This window comes from Hippocampus guttulatus, chromosome 17, assembly GCF_054856545.1.
Source record: "Hippocampus guttulatus isolate MCC_2025c chromosome 17, RoL_Hgut_1.0, whole genome shotgun sequence".
NCBI classification, from domain to species: Eukaryota; Metazoa; Chordata; class Actinopteri; order Syngnathiformes; family Syngnathidae; genus Hippocampus; species Hippocampus guttulatus.
The window spans coordinates 6,094,486-6,112,062 of NC_141277.1; the positions used below are offsets into that span (position 1 = coordinate 6,094,486).

The following is a 17,577-nucleotide window of genomic DNA, read 5'->3' on the forward strand; positions in this document are numbered from 1 at the left end:
TGAAACTAGCCTGTTTTGAGGGGGCAATGCGGTCTCAAGCAAAAAAAAAGCTATTGTTCATTCACCAACGTACCTGTGCCGGCCTTATTTTAAGGTATTAGGGACTCGTGGAGGCTGCCGATACCAGCCACCAATACTTACACCAAAACCCGACAGTCGTTGGCACGACACTGCGCCAGTTTAACGCATCAGTGAATCATCATATGCGTCAGAAAGAAAGGTCCTAGTGAGCAATTGTTTTTTTCATTGTGTTAAATGAAATTTTACATGTCAAAAGTACTTGAGGTATTGTGAATACTCAAGTGGGAATATTCGTACCGGTAGCTGGCTGGGAAAAAAAATGGTTTCGAGCATCTGTAATTGTTAAAAATGACTTTGGCAATGATGCTGCTAAGCTAACGATAGACTCGGTAGGTTGTTTTTGAGCCTCCCTCACTTTTCCTGTACTTGCGTCTGCGTCTTCCCCTCCTTCCCGCCTCTCAGAGCTGGAATTTTTTTGTGGGGGAGCAAAGGTTTGGGGCCAAGGTGAAGGGAGAACGTGGCGGCGCCGATGCAGTAAAGCGATTGTGATTTGTGCCCGCCGCCATCAGCGTCACTCTGCTCGGCTTGTCGCTCCGCGGCAGCGTCAAGGCGGCCGTTGCGGGACCGCTGTCACTAACAGTAATAGATATCATTTCAAAACCATCGCTCCTGCCCGTTGCGTCTGGCTCATGCCACTGGCTGGGGCCCACCTTGGCCATGGTTGGATGGCTTTGCCGCGCACACTCGCGAGGGGCCCCGGCGCCGGGCTTAACTGTTGGGGTCACAGCCTGATGATATGTAGACAGGCATGGATGGTTAACTGGCTAAATGTGTTGATATGGTGGGCGGGCGGGCGGGCGGGCGGGGGCGATGGCGGAGGCTTCCATGAGGCAGATTTACATTTTAGGACGAGATGTTCAGAATGATAAAGTCCGGCTTTTTTTTTTTTTTTTGGATTGGCGGTGTCACCGTTTGAACCAACACGTACAGGAAACAAACGCACTCGCGCACGCCGGTTCACGTTGTGCCACCGCACCAATCACAGCTTCTCTAATGGCCGTTAACAACGCAGCCGGTGGTGCAAAGAATGTGACGTCACAAGTGTCACAGTGGATTAAGCCCACGTTAAGTCAAGACTTACCTCCAAGACAAGCGGGCTCCCTGGCATCGTGTGCGCTCGCATGTACGCGTGTGCTTTTATATCTGCGTGTTTGCACAATCATGCGCCGTATGGATCCACGTGCCAGTGTGAGAGGACACATTTGAACATACACCGTGCAACACGCCAACATCTATCGACGCATTGTGTCCGTACTTGCCCCTGTCTCGCACCGATGCGTCGCTTTGTACAATTTGCAGTGGTTCCCCAGACAGCAGGCACTTGAATTTTATTTGTGTCTGAATGTTTCAAAGCTTTTTATTTTGTCGAATGCTGTTGCCGTGGCGGCGCGCTGTTCGGCAAGGAAGAAAAAAAGGTTGTTTTTGTTGGACTCTGCATGCATGAAAACTCGGGATATGGAACTGAAGCGTCGCGTTTCGCCTTCCGGTGCAGCTTTCTTTTAGAATGGTACAAATACTTGAGTACAAATACTGTGCTTTCTTATCCTACGCTTGATAAAATCCTCAAAATCCTTCTCGGGGATTACGGTTTAACAAGTGAAGAACGCCTTTACTGTTGTTGAGAAGAACATTATCCATCCATCCACTCACTTTCTAATCCACTTATTGTTACGAAGGTCGCGGGCGTGCTGGAGCCCATCCTCGCTATCTTCGGGTAGTAGGCGGGGGACACCCTGAACTGGTTGCACGCATTGACTAATTGCCATTTGCGCTCACACTCACACCTAAGGACAATTTCGTGTGTTCCATTAACCTGCGAACCGGGTTTTTGGAACGTGGGGGGCGGCGGGGGGGGGGGGGGGGGAGTACCCGGAGAAAACCCACGCAGGCACGGGGGAGAACATGCAAACTCCACATGAGCCGGAATCGAACCCTGCACCTCAGCACTGCGAGGCGGACGTGCTAACCAGTCGCCCACCGTGCCGCCCTCGAGGAACATGAATCCATATTTAATCCAGTTTGCAGTTTCGACCACGTTAATTTGGCCTTGCAGCACCAAGCAAAACCGACCAGGTGCCGGCTGCTAACACGAAAAACGATGATGAATGAAAGCACCGCTGTCATGGAAAACAAGAATTGGGCCTAACACATCCAGTGTGTCAACATGCCAGCGACGTTGAGAATTAAAAGCAAAAGTCTGGATGGTAGCGTGTATCAGCAGGTCAGACAAACGTGTCAATATATGATGTATTTGCGTCTTTATGCCGGCGCAGGTGCTGGCGACTTGGCCATTAGGAGGTGTTTGCCCTGGGCTTAGCTTACACAGACAAAAGCGTACACAACACGCGATGTGTTTCACACCCTAAACCGCAGCGCGGACTGTCGTTTCTGACGAGCGCTTAAATTTTGCTTTCGAGTTGCACCTGCCCTTGGCGTCCGTTTCTTTTCAGCATTGGTGTGTTTGCACCGTGACGATCTTTGTGCCGGCGAGGCGTGCCCCAGCTTCTAAAGGCTGAGCCTGCTTTATGTTGTGTTAATGACACGATTAAGATTTTTCGCATTGTCGACACGCAGAGGCCGCGTGCGTGTGCCCGTGTGTGTGTGTGTGTGTGTGAAGTGACACTAAGCCATATTCAAGAAATGACTGCCTCCCAGTTTTGAAAATGCGTTATAATTCAAGACATGCATTTTATAGAAATATAAACTCGTTAGTATCTTTATTTATTTTTTTAACTTTTGGATAGCCATGACCCATGCTAGCTGGAGGCGGAGTGGACTTCGAGCACCACGGAAATACATATCTTGTCAGTTCCAGTGCCAAATATATTCTGTGTGGCAATTCTAATGATCGTCCCATCATATGACATAAATGGCATTTCATCACCTATTTATATTTGATGAAATACAGTCATAGTCGCCGCGATTTTCTTCTCAAGCTCTTGTAAGATTCGAGGTCAGTTGCCGAATGAAGATAAGACGGACAAGGAGAGAGAGAAAAGGGATCAACACCGAGCTGACAAAAAGTGCTAAGCACGCTGTGCCACTTTGCCTCAACTGCCCACCACCACCACTACTACACACACACATACGCGCCACTGCCACCCCCCCCCCCCCCAATCCCTTACCATGCTCTCGTCAGCTAATTATCCAGAATTAGAATCTTCTTTCACACCAGTGGTGTCAGGGTGCCTTAGCTTGATCTGTCAAGGCCCCTCATGACTGGGTGCTAAACTCACGACAGTTGACGAGTGCGAAGGGCCGCAAAGCTAATTGTAAGTGAAAAGCTGGACAGCACTGATGGCACGGGGGGTGGGGGTGGGGGACGAGGGGAAGGCCGCGTAGAGGCGCATTGGAGGGCTGTGTTTTTTCTTTGGTTTCAGAACAGATGAAGGAGGGACATTTGTTTGTGTGCTTGCAGGTGGGACGAACGACAATGTGAGCCGGCGAGCGTGGAGAGATGGATGGAGGAGACGGTAGAGGGAGGGGCCGGTGGGGGTGAAGGCGTCTCGTGCTGCCCCAGAAAAGAGGGAGAGGAGGAGGAAGCCATGTGTGAAGAAAACAGGTAGGTGTGATGAAGGACAACAGCAAATTCTTTCTTTCGGGGCATGTCGGCCAACATCTTCCTCATCAGTGCTCATGGCCTGGGACCACCTGCCTGTGTGTGTGTGTGTGTGTATGTGTGTAGGTACACTTTTTTAATTTGGCTTGCTAGCTGTTTGTGTATATTATCAGTTTAATGCTTGAAGCCAGTGCATATTTTTCAGTGTGCATGTGTGCATGGTGGGCAGTGTGAACACCAGGAGCAAGAATGTATGAAATCATTTTACAGAATATTTTTTTTTAATGCATTTGAATATGTATGTGTGTATTACATATGAATTCATTAAGAATGAGTGAAAACTATTTTCAAAGGCTCAATTGAAGTGTTTGGCAAATTTCCTTTCATTCTTCTGATACTTGACTAAAAGCACTTCATAGCGATACTGACCTACTTATTTTAACATTACAAAACGACAACAAAATGAAACCACCACAAAATTTAAATCTAAATCAAAAGACAGTTAATCGTTTGATTTAAGATGACCCAATTAATAAACCCCGATTGTTGTTGTTTTATTTTAAACATCTCCGGAGGGATACGCCGTGGTTGCCACCGACGTCTTTTTTTTCCCAATCTTGATACATTGAGTCAGACAATAAAAAGCAGACATAGGGGGCTTCCAAAATGTCAGTTGTGTTTCTGTAGAATTTTTTTTCCCCCGATAGCCTTCTAGACACAGAGAATGGCGTGGGCAAAAGAATAGACACTTTTTTTTTGTGCGATGCTGCCAACAGATTCAGTTTTGTTCACTGTCTTCCCTTGAATTGTTTGTAACTCCGTGCAAAACCAAATTTTTTTTTAAATAGTGCCAATTGTCTGTGATAATACATTGTTGCGTTAATGATTAAAACCGCTTTCTCATATAAATCCGCCGGCGCCGCGCTGTTGACCTTCCATTAATGCGTTTGCCGCCGAAGCGAAAGAGGCAGACGGCCCCCCGATTCAGCAGTCATCCGACAGCCTCCACTCCAACGCTACTTTGGAGCACTTGAGGGCTGGAAACAGCTTTTCTACAGCTCGTGTAGATTTGCGTTGATTAGGCCTCGGCTGGCTCGGGGAAAGTCCGAGCGGAATAGGCCAGGAAGCTGTTTGGAATTGTCTGTTGTTCCGCCCCCTCTTGTCATTAGCCTCCAGCTCTCACAAAAGGGCCCAAATCTCCCCAGTGCCTTTGAACCCGTGTTTGAAAATGAAAGACATGTCCAATGGAGGTTCTTTTCTTATTCTTCTCTTTTAGCAGACAAGCTTAGAGAGAGGGGAAATGGAGGAGGAGGAGGGCCGGTGGAAGTGGGGCGGAGGTGGGGGGGGGGGGGGGGGTTGGTGGGGCCTTACAGGCCCATTTTCACTTATGCTTCTTGGTTTTCTTCCGGCCTTGAGCCACTATGGAGGAAAAGCCAGATTTCTGTTTGGGGGGGAGAAAATTCCTGGGATTGGCAGAGGAGAAGAGCGACCCCCCCCCCCAAAAAAAAGCGAAGGGAAGGCATGGCTAAAGGATAAGATGAGAAGCAGGTTTCTCTGGAGCCAGCTGCTGGAGAGGTTAGTTGGAGATTTCCAGCCATTAACCCCGAGCCCAGCCAGCTCGGCCACTTGAGGCAGACAAGGACCCGGCCGGGCTGGGCTGGAGTCCCTTTATGAAAAGGGACAGGGGTGGGGGGGGACCCAGCTTGATCTTGTGGGGAAATTGTTTACAAGTGGGACCCTCAACTCCACAATAGGGGACAGCAACAAGGGAAGAGGGCGACGCGGAGAAAGAGCGAAATAGTTGAGTGAAAGAGTGAAACAAATCTTCCAGCGCATGGGGGCAAAAGTGAAAGAGCAGGGAGCCAGAGTGATTAAGGATGGACCAATGGGGGCTTCGGGAGGGTGCTGTTGATGGGAGTTTGGAGGGGGGGGGGGGGGAAGGGGGGCGGCATGCAGTGATTTTGACACAATAAGTGGAGGGCCTATTGGGATGGAGGGGGGCCTCTCGTTCTCTTTTCAAAGGCAGGATAAACAAGGAAATGAGTCTGTAATCATTTCCAGAGATTGCCTTCCTCCTTTGCTTCTCCTCTCGGCCTCCTCGACCGGCCCGCGTTCATTAGCGAGCCGCCGCCCGATTAAAGGCTTTCTATTTATTTTTTTTAAATGTCCGTCGGACAGTGAGCAAATCTCCAAATTGAGGACCGCCCCCCAACTGCCCTTTTCCACTGCGTGCTGCTTTCTCCATTTGGAGTTAGCCGGTACGAACAGGTTCATCTTGACCTTTGAGGACGGGGCAAGAAATGACAAAGAGTGAAAGATATCATAGCCGTGCCCCCCGATAGCCTCCATTTTGTTGCCCCCGTGTAAAACGTACCATCCTTCAATTAGTTTGCATCTCATTGTCGTTTATTGGAGGGATAGATGCACATCCCAAGTAAATAAATAAATACATAAATAAATAAATTGTGTGCGTGTGCATGCAAAATATTTGAAATAGCTCACAGTGTGAGTGCAGTTCTGTACCAGCGCAAAGTCCAACCACAATAATAAACAACCAGTTGCTGTGGGTCTTCCCGCTGCAGGTGTGCCTGATGCTGTGGTCAGACGGTTTGAGAATAATTGCTTCAACGGGATAACACATTTGTCCTCCTCCCCATTTGCTTTTGACCTCATTCACTCGGATCATGAATCAGCAATGAGTTCTTTCCAAAAATGTCCGCCTTCCTCCCCGGGCAGGGGGTGAGAGCGAGCTCAAGATAAAGCAAGAAAGGTGAATAAATCACAAGAACAACAACAACAACAGAGAATGTGGCGTGAGCGTGCCTTGAAAGCAAAAGGAGGACCGAAGAGTCTCAGCGAAGGCCTTATTCCCCCTGTTGGGGAAGAAGTTTTTTTTTTCCTTTATTTTTTTATTTTTTTATTGGTTTCATATGACACGACAGAACCTTTTTAAGATGTTGTAGACGCACTGGTAAAAAGGCGTCTGCCCACCCCTGCATTAAGTGCCCCTGTGATCTCCACCATATTTATAGGCACTGTCTTGTGTCACATGGCTTCCATTTCTTCACTTGTTGGGACCCCCTGTGGCTGCTTTTACAAGCACAAGTATGAAGGGGTCATGGGCACCCTGGCGGTGTGGGGGGAGCGGGTGTTGCAGGGGGGGGGGCAGGCCTGGCGGACAGGAATTTAAAGGTTTACTTCACAATTATATCTGAAGTTAGTGTATGTGTGGGTGGGGGGGGGGGGGGATACAGTACAAATTTAAAATGAGATGTGTGAGTGCATGTTCCGACAGTCTTTTATTCCCTGCATCACCCAACATTGAAATGTCCCCGTGAAAAATAAAAATAACAGCAATGGCATTCAAGTTTAGCATATTTCCTTCATTGCATTCATGGTCGACTCTTTATATGCTTTATATCGATCAGTTTGAAATTTTGTGTATATTGCTGCACTTGAGAATGTAACATGGACTTTACATCTGTATTATTTATATTTAGCTGTTTTGATTTTTTTTTTTTTTTTTTTTTACTGTGAGCTGTCTGCAGAGGTAGAAAAAAGGCAGTAGAGTATCTGTAACCGTGTTCAAATGTAGGGGCACAGGAGTAAAAAAGTCTTCAGGAAAATGCACACTCAAGTCAGGTACAGATACGTGAAAAATCTACTCGAGTACAATAATGAAGGATTTTTTCTTCATTACTTCCCACCACTGATAAGAAATTAGACGTGTCTCTCCCGGCCGAAGGGAGTTCAAGACACGAACAGACAGACTGGCAGGGTGTCAAGATAGGGGCAAGTTGGGGGCTTTTCTCCCCATTTATCCCCCCCCCCCCGTTCATCTCCATCATCCTCCGTAGGACACAACGAGTCTCCATCTTGGGCCATGTGGTGCCGTGTGTTGGTTTTAGTGTGCCCTAAAAACACACAGTTAAACACACTTTTAAAGGGTTCCTAAAAGCATTTTTCCTCTTAGGGCTTTGGCACTTTAATCTACTATTGGGTTTCACGTGCAGTACGGGCACACCTGGGGAGACGAATGAAATGCGATGGCTTTTGCGGGCTCACGCACACTGTTGAGTCCTTGTAAAAGAAAAAGAAAAAGAGAATCATGAAAAAAGAGAGGCCTAATCAGATTTATTGTTTTAATCATAGGGGGGGGTGTCGCCCTGTCTTTGGCATGATCGTTTTATGACTTTGCAACACTCCCGAGCTGTGGTCCTTTTTTTTTTTTTTTCTTCAGAGTAGATGTGAAGGGCAAAGATTAAACCCTGGGATGTCCTGTTCAATCTCTGCGGCTGCTCCCTTAAACGGCTGCTGCCACCGTTGCTGCGCACCACTCGCGATGCAAATGAAATGATGAAAGGGAATGTTTAACCTCTGTCTAGGATTCACAAGAAGAATGTGAGACAGTTTTGTTTTTCTATTAGCCAACTAGCTAAACAGCTATTTGGGTAGCTAGCTAAGTAGCAGCTAGCTAGGCAAATAGTAACGGTTAGATGCTAGATATGCTGGTAGGTAGGCCATGTTTAACGAGAGCATCAACATCAAATTGACCAAAATATAAAAGACAAATGTGCAATGTCAGATATTGCCCAACCATATAACTACCTAAAACTACAAAGTTAAATCTTTATAAGCCCAAATAAATACAATTTCAGCTCGAAGAAATGGTCTAATTTTGTTTACACTCGTGAAAAAGCTTCACCGCATTGAGATGACTCTGAAATCTGCAAAGTTTGAAAAGAAGTTCTTGTCGGCTGAAATATGGACAATTTTTCGGCGGAACCATATTTTCATCGTCTGTGATCCGCCATGATGGTAATCGAAATAAATAGCTCTACAAGCAATGATAGAACAATAAAAATGAAAATAGCCAGTTGAATGTCGAGTAAAAATACTGTTTCTTCTTAACACAAATACTCAAGTCAAAGTGAAAATGTTGTTAAAACAACACTTTGAAGTGAAATGAATCCCAAAAGTCCCGCATGAATGTAATGGGGTAGACAAAGCATTCAGTCTAAAGTTGCCCCCTATTCTGCTTTACTCCAATCCTGTAGATGGCGGTAATGATGATGAACCACTTTCTGTTTTTCCAAATCTCCCAAGCAGCCTCCAAATCTTGCGAATCAGCATTTTTATTTATTTATTTGGGGGGGGGGGGGTTGGGGGGTATGTTATCATGACCACACACCTAAACCTTTGACTATAGCGCTTTCAACCAGCTGCTGTACATCCTGACGGACTTCCCTCTGATTCAGGAAGATGGGGTCACTGTGGGGTCAATTCCAAACATGACGACAAGGCTCACACAGAGAGAGAGACAGAAAGGGGGAGGGGGAGAGAGAGATTGAGAGAGAGAGAGAGAGAGAGAGCGCTCGCAAGGGAGAGAGCCCTCGCCTCTGTCCGACCTGTTGTTAAAATGAGTTTTACTGGATTTTTCCACTTTTGAAGTGGGATCAAGGAGTAAAAATTGCTCTTATCTTCTTCCTGTCCCTTTTCCTGAGACATGGGATGTTTTTGTGCGAGAATTAGAGGGAAGTAAAAATTAAAGAAGAAAGGACATGTTCAAAAAAAAAAACGACGACGTCTTGTGCTGTCGATTTATCGTGATCTTGATGAGCTCATGAAGATGAAATTAGACCCAGGTTGTTCATGTAGGGGCAAAATCACCGGATTAATCATGTTATTCAGGCAATATGGCCTTGTCACAAAGTGTAGGGCAGTGGATACACCTAACCATACTGTAACACCGCAAACACCGAAAGGTCGTCTGGTGACAACAGTGGCTGATGCATAGCATCTCTCTCCAACATTCAGCAAGTTAACACATGATTTTGGCTATTTCATTTTTTTTGAGAAAAATTAGTAAAATAGAAACTATGTACGAGGAAATCACCAGGATGTCATTTTTTTTGTTGATGTTGTTAAATTGAAGGTTTGCTTTGACAAAATGAGGATGATTTAAAAAAAAAAAAAAAGATCTTAAAAACTAGCCAACAAGATTGTGGAGCAGTTTAATTTGTCTTGCCAGGAGGAAGTTTGAGTGGATTTTGGCTGCAACATGCTTGTTAAGTAGGGATGCATTTGGTGGAATACCAAAAACATAATATCCCATCAAAAAGCACAAGCCATACTCTTGCTTTAATTTAGTTTTTTGGGGGGGGGGTTGTTTTTGGGGGCGGGTGCAAAATTGATTGGTCTGTGATTTTTTATTTTATTTTTTTTTGTGGTGGGGTTGATCATCTCAGTGGTCAAGAGGGGCCACATCTGTGTGTTGAAAGCCATCTCGTACTGTAACCGGTAAGCCTTCGTGATTGGATCGAGCACTCCATTATGGTGGGCACTTGACCAGCGCACGACTCATGTACCAGCCAGGCCGCAGGGGTCCGATTGCAAAAGTCCAATCAGAAACTGTTGTCAAGGGAGAAAATGGGATTAATACACGGATAATCATTTTAAAGCCGTGCTCCACGGATTTATGGTGGCGGTCGAATTGTATAACAAACTTGCCTTTTGGCATAACCGCACATCTGTATAGCATTTGGTGGAAATCCATCCGACGTCTACAAAAATAGAAAACGTGGTCATTTACATGTCAGCAATCTACTCTGATATTCATTTTAGGCTTTATGGGTTGCGCTGTGAATGTCTGACCTGCCTATTGGTGAGCTCTGTAGATGGGATTGGATTAGGCTAGATCAGATTAGGGATTGTTTGGGATAAACATTCAGGATGACGCCGGGATCTGGTAATCTACTGGCCAAAGGTCTGTCACAAGACGTTTTAATCTTGTCGTGGTCCTGTATTCGAGTGGGATGGTATATGGACTCTTGCATTCCCGCCCCGTGTATTTTCTCCACTCTCCTCACGTTGGGTGAGGAAAATAGTGATGAGAAATTTAATAAAAGTACCGTATTTTCCGCACTATAAGGCACCCTTAAAAGCATTCCATTTTCTCAAAAGCCGACAGTGCGCCTTATAATCGGATGAGCCTTATATATGGATCAATATTCTGATTTCTTGGACGTAGTATTTTAAATGTGCTGTGAAGTGCTTTGTTACAGCTGCAGTGTTGTGAAAGCGCTATATAAATAAAACGATTGTACTGTATTGTATTCCCTTTAGTATAGCGCCATCTAGTGGATGCATAACACAATCTCAGCCTTATAATCCGATGTGCGTTCTATATGGATCAATGTTCAGATTTCTTGGACGTAATATTTTGAATGTGCTGTAAAGTGCTTTGTTACAGCTACAGCAGTTGTGATATATATATATATATATATATAAATACAACGATTGTATTCCTTTTAGCCTAGCTCCGTCTAATAGCTGCATAAAGCAACCTCAGCCACTGTTGTAGCTTCTATTCTATGCACCTTATAATGCAGTGCGCCCTATATATGAAAACCGTTTTAAGATAAGGCATTCATTGAAGGTGCGCCTTATAATCCGAAGCGCTTTATTGTGCGGATAAAATACGGGATTTGGGACTAGCCGCTAACTCCGATTTATGCGATATGGGTTGGGCGAATGGTTCCATCATGACTCAAATGGTAGAATTATTTATTCAGAAGCCACATCCAGAAAAATCTTTGTCCACAACCATGTAAAAATGTGTCGTGGTGTCGAAATTATTTTCGGCCACAGCGCACAGGATCTCATCATTTACACCAGATGACAGAACTCAAGTTAAAATGATCAAAATGTCAATCGTAAGAGTATGATCCAATTTATGGTCTTTGATGGCAAAACTTTACAGGGCTGGCTTGCCTCCAGCCATCTGACTCGCTCCAAATAGCTTGACAGCATCTGTAACTTACACACTTGTAAATGAAATGTGTATCTCGCTGAATTAAAATGGACCGTCCGGGGTCTCGTTTTGCAGCTCGCCGTCCCGTATACACGAGTGGAAATGCACGCACTTTGAATCAATCCTCGTCTCCGCTATCAATCCATATCTGGATCGTTTTGCCTGGTGATGTGAATAACTCGGCGACGGGCTCAACAGCAACCCAATCCTTTATATATTTCACTCGTGTCAAAATGTCAGAATGAAGTGCTGCCTGCTCGCGCTCTCCCAGTTTCTCCTTTCCTTTCCTCTCGGAGGAGCGTAGCTCCGGTTTCATTCGTCCGTCGATGGGCAGACATGCGAGGGCGAGGCGTTGCGTGGTTTGCCATGCAAGCATGCTATTTTCAGCGAAACCAATTCCCCAGATGGGCTTTTTCCGCCTTTAATAGAGCCCCGACGGCAGAGGTGGCAAAAGTACTCACACTTGAGCAGGAATGCAATTCTTGTCTTTGTCATCATCGCAGGATGCTTATTTCAAGTATCCTTTTTTAAAGGTCAATTATTTAACATCATACAATCGTCCTTGATGTTTTATTAGTGTGTAGGGCAGCATTTTTTTTTTAAATAAGACCCCTGCGTCTCAGTCATTGAAGACATAGAACGGGATTTGCATCCAAATATTCGACACATACTTTAACATCCGCCAGTATTTTTTGTGACCACAATAGGTTCACCTGACGTACTATCTGGTCCAAAAATGCGAGATGGTATCTGTCCTGTCATCATTTTATTTCACAAAGCCGTGTTTCCATAGCCATTTGTGCTTTTTTTAAAAAAAAAATTCGTCCCTTTTTTCCCCTCTTAATTTTTAACATTTCAATTCAGGGTTATTTTAGCAGTTCTTAGAAATCGGAATGGAAAAATAAGTGGATGGCAAATTGCCTTTTTACATGCACAACTTGATGTGGAACCGCAGTTTGGAACCGCGGTTGACTGACCTATTTTGACAAAGTAAGGAGAAAAAAACATCAACATCAGAAAAAGAAACACCTCGGCGGAGCACAGCAAAAACAAAACGTATTTTAGATTCGAACTTTGTTCCTCCCTGCCTGACGGTGTGACATTGAGCCGGTCTTCTCATTCAGGGGGAATTAGAGTTGCAGGCTCCCCATTCAAGATGCATCAGCACTCAGGTAACCAGCAAAGTGTCATTAGTTGTGTCCCTTATCCCCCGTGAAAGCCGCCGGCTACTTTCTCCCCTTCGCCCGTAAGCTTTGGCACGAGTGGCCGAGAGGGTCATTGTTTAATAATGAACAGGTCGGGCTGGCCGTAACGGATACGGGCACCTGCTTTATGCATCAGTCAATTACCTAATTAGAACTCTCCCACAGGGGAAAGCTAATACCTCATCCCGGAGTTGGAAGACAACCCCCTTTCCATGTGAATGGAGGGCGCTCGCTAGACTAACAGATACCTGTGTGTATGTGTTGCCGCGCCGCAAGTGTGTGTGCATGCGCTTTTGCATGTGAGAACAAGAGGGGGGGGGGGGGGGGGGTAGGTTGTCCAGTTCTCGATTTCCCTAGCACAGATCAGGTACCAAAGGACGCTCATGGGAAATTGTGCTCTTAGGCGAGCGTGATCCAATAACGAGGCTTGCTCGGCAAAGCTCCTCGCCGCCCGCCTTGGCCTGTCGTCGTGCGGCCTGGCCAGAGAAAAAGTGATCTATGATCCTAGCAAAATTGTCTTTTATTTTTTTGGTCAGCCAACGTACAAGAATAGGGTTGCTGGTTGGGTAAAATGAAAGTCGTTTGTGGTTGGTGTGCCTCACGCTTCCGAGGGTCTGGGTTTGAAACTTGGCACAGCTCACTATATTTGTTCTCGTATACGTCAGTTTGTTTCGGCCATGAGCTTTCCAGGTTAATTTGAAACTTATTTCTGTACTGTTTTGCGGCCGTACAGAACAAAAAACGCCAATAGTTGCTCGGGAATTGGAATTCCTTTTATTACACAATAGGGACCTTTTTTTGTTTAGCTTTTGTTTAGCAGTCTACAAATACTCCATTTATGAAACTAAAACTAATGTTAACGCTAATAAGAATTCAACTAAAATAAACAATCGGGCGGCCCGGTGATCCAGTGGTTAGCGCGTCGACTCAATTGCAGCTGTGTGGAGTTTGCATGTTCTCCCCGGGCCTGCGTGGGTTTTCTCCGGGTACTCCGGTTTCCTCCCACATTCCAAAAACATGCATGGCAGGCTGATTGAACGCTCTAAATTGTCCCTAGGTGTGAGCGTGAGCGCAGATGGTTGTTTGTTTCTGTGTGCCATGCAATTGGCTGGAAACCAGTTCAGGGTGTCCCCCGCCTACTACCCGAAAACGGCTGGGATAGGCTCCAGCACCCCACGCCACCCTTGTGAGGATAAAGCAGATCGCAAAATGGATGGATGGATAAACAGTCATCAAAACTGTCATGAAAAGTCCCAAATGATTTTCACCCAGCTGCCAAACAGTTTAGTTTGCATGCCACTTTTCTTGCCAAAAGCAGGACTCGACATTGTGCCAGTCACTCTGTCACTCAAAATTCCCTCTCAAGCAATTTTGTTGTCTTTCACTCCAGAGGCAAAAGAAGTAATTGAACATGTTCTTGGAAGCATCTTATGAATGAAAGGAAGTGATTATCTGCCAAGTTGCTTATGAGAGAGCAAACGAACGCCCTCCTCGATTGCGAATGGAATGAATGTGACGTTGGATATAGATTGATCGTTGGGCAGGGGGGGGGGGCGCTGATGTGAGAAAGCAGGAAAGAGCTGAGCAAACTTCGTAACTCGGGCCCTTAAATAATACGATGGGACATTTCTGCCAGCGCCCGACACCGCGGCTTAGCTGAGCCTAACGACCAGCTCTGAGGTAATCATGGCCGCTCATCAGCTATGATTAAGTCAGAGATTTTAGCTGCGGGGGGGATGGCGGCGGCAAAGTGGGGGTGACAACGGCAAAGGTAATGAGTGACACAACGCCCTCACTTCACAAAGACTGAGAGGATGAAGGTTGAGCGTTCTAGCTCATACGTTCTCATTTAGGCTCCGCCCCTCACTCGTGACCTCCGCCCCACCCAATGGCCTCCATCAGTCAAATGCAAGATTACAAAAAAAAATGCACGCAGTGCGCTTCCAAACAGAGCTCAGTAACAATCGACAAAGCAGCAAAATCAATTTTTGATTATGCTTATTAATAGCCGCTATCGTGTCAACAGCGGTATGGATGGAGGTGGGAGAGGGGGCAATCGTGATCCAGGTCGTGCAACACACACATCAAAATCTATTTTCAAACAGGATGGCGACTCTTATTGAGAGCATTGTTGTACTTCCTGTGAAACAAGTTTCAGTCTTTAAAACATGCAAAAACATTTTTGAAGTAGAGTTGAGCAACAATGGAGATTTTCTGACACCAGTCCTGGAACTTTTCTGTCACACCTTTTACATCAAGAATGGCAAAGGATGCGTCGACTAAGCCAGAGACGAAAAATGTGTTCCAAATAAAATGCGGTAATTTCTTTTATTATCAAACTATGAAGTTCTACAATCAAGCTACGCAAATGTGATTCCTCAGTAAACTGCTGCACTTCCATACGCTTGTTCTTAGATCACAAGGTATGAATTAATAATCTTGTTGATCCTCTCTAATTGTTCCCACTGTCTTGCCCTCAATTCGTGGATGAGCAAAGTGAGAGACGCCGCCCACTTCTCGGTACAGTTACCAGAAGTGTAAGACAAGAATGTGGCCTGCCTCAGCGAGAAATCCCAAAGTGCTTGGCGAGTCGTAGCTGCTAATACAGCTAATGCAGTAATGTACGGGCCGAGGCGATTAATGAGAGCGCTCTGCCTCTGACATCTCAGACACCCTAATGTTGCTGCAGCGTCTCTCTGGCCGCGCTTTAATCCATCACTGGCCCCCGTAACCCAATTATGGCCCGACGCTTTACTTTAAGCCCCCCCCTCCCCTGGCCCCACCTCCTACCCGCCGCTCCGCCCGGTCCTTCACACACGTCTGCAAAAGGACAAACCGGCGGCGCACACACTTCGATATGGATAAGTGGGTTTAAGTGTGATCAGACGGGCAGGTTTCACGCACAAAAACAAAACAAAACATTTGCACGAACACACGGTCGCGTCGACCGGCAGCGGTTTTGTGATGACAAGAGTGTGCCGTGTAAACTGTGGAAGGCCACCTTTGTCATTTCAGTGTTACTCTGCTAAGGTCAGACTGTTAACATACGAAAAAAAAGGAGGGGGCGGGGCCTTGTGCTTATTAATTAGTGGGCTGTTCATTGTCTGGTATTGCATTACTATGTAACCACTTGTCATGTCACAACCCCGCAGCTCTGCCCCAAGTCGTCATGGTTGTTAATTATACTTGCTGTTAGTCGAGGGCGAGAGGCGAGCAGTGTTGCATTTGCATGAGAAAGAGCAAAGCTAAATTCAGATAGTGGAAGGGGGAATCGTGGCCTTCTCACACTCTCTCACCGGGGGAACCTTATATGAAGTTTTGAGGTATTCCGTACATGATTTTGTTGACGCTGATGGTGGCAGAGACGACTCTCCACGCTTGGTGAAATTGTCATGTGTGAAAGTGGGAACGAAGTGTTCACCAGTCAGTCCGGAAATCCGAGGTGCAGGGTTCGATTCCGGCTCCGGCCTATCTGCGTGGAGTTTGCATGTTCTCCTCGGGCCTGCGTGGATTTTCTCCGGGTAATCCGGTTTCCTCCCACATTCCAAAAACATGCATGGCAGGTCGATGGAACACTCAGAATTGTCTCTCGGTGTGATTGTGCGAATGTTTGTTCGTCTCTGTGTGCCCTGCGATTGTCTGGCGACCAGTTCAGGATGAAGCGGAAAATGAAATGGATGTTAATCCGGCTCATTGTATACAGGATTGCGATCCTTCTAATTACGCAAGACGCCACGCTAACATGCTTGATTCCCAAAGGGATAGGCAGCGTTTCATCAGACGTCCCCCGTCACATTTCTGATTGGCCTTGAAGGTGCTGATACTTGACCGCCTCGCTGAGCACATTGGCCCGGACATAAGAACCACGCGGCGCTCCAAGGTCGCCTCGACGTCTAACAAGGAGTGTACACGCTCCCTTACCTCTCACTTCCTGTCTCCGAAGCGCTCATGTCACATGCGGAGTTAACCGAGCTGTCAATCAGGATCTACGAGCAGGCCTCCTCTAAATCAGGAACATTGACTCCTTAAGAATGACCGGAGGAGCCTACTTCAATTAGCCACTCCCAACGGCAAATTAACTTAAATGTAAGCCGCTCAATAAAGTTTGAGACCATCATTTGCATGTCAATGTCTCTCCCCTCCCTCAAGGCCTTTTGCAGCTGACCCGTGCAAATCCCGAGATGCCGGTGGTGACTTCATTGCACCGATGCTAATTAGCCAAAAAGCTAACTGTGTTGTGTACTTCTGGAATGCAGTGAGAACACGCAAACATGTTTGCTCATATGAAAAGGAGAAAGGAGGTTACAAAACTTGTTGCTTTCCACTTACTGGATTAGGAATGCCACTAACCCTCCTTGTTTTCTCCAGGTGTTGTTGAGTTGTGTCTGGTATACCACAAAATGCCATCACGTGCTATATTTTCAAAGGAGCGACTGGTTTGGCGCATATGAGTTTCATTAAAATTGATTCGTTTAAAAGGTATTGCGTTGTAGCGCACATTTTTTTGTACAACGTCTCACTCATTTGTAGCGAGAACATCCACTTGTGCTTCACGACCTTGAACAAACTGTCATTTGTGGGTTATTTTTGGTGGGGAATTTTCTGGGCAGAAAGACACAGTTGCTGATGTGTTATCCTGATTAGGCGGAGGGGAAAATAAAAAATAAAAAACAACGGAACGAATGTTGACCGAAACCGTGGGAATCGTTGCAATGAGTGCCGGAACAGTGGCTCATTCTTTTTTTTTTTTTTTTTTTTTGCTCATAAGAGCGGAGCAAGCACAGAGGCTCGCATATATCTCCATGTCCTTAAATCAACAACTTGGGGGTGAATCTTACTTATGGATGGATGATGCCATTTTTATGTATGTCGAAATCAATTATCTTCAATTGTTTTGGGCAATTTTGGATGATTGTGAT

At 45.9% G+C, this 17,577-nt stretch overlaps 1 protein-coding gene across 1 annotated transcript in view; it reads left to right on the forward strand.

Annotated features, from left to right (window-relative positions):
- Positions 1 to 17,577, forward strand: part of LOC147191744 (uncharacterized) — a 168,969-nt gene that overhangs the window by 52,635 nt on the left and 98,757 nt on the right. The window contains exon 3 of the mRNA XM_086134189.1: positions 3,500 to 3,643. Within this exon, the coding sequence (XP_085990315.1) occupies positions 3,500 to 3,643 (144 nt within the window). The remainder of the gene's footprint in view (positions 1 to 3,499; positions 3,644 to 17,577) is intronic.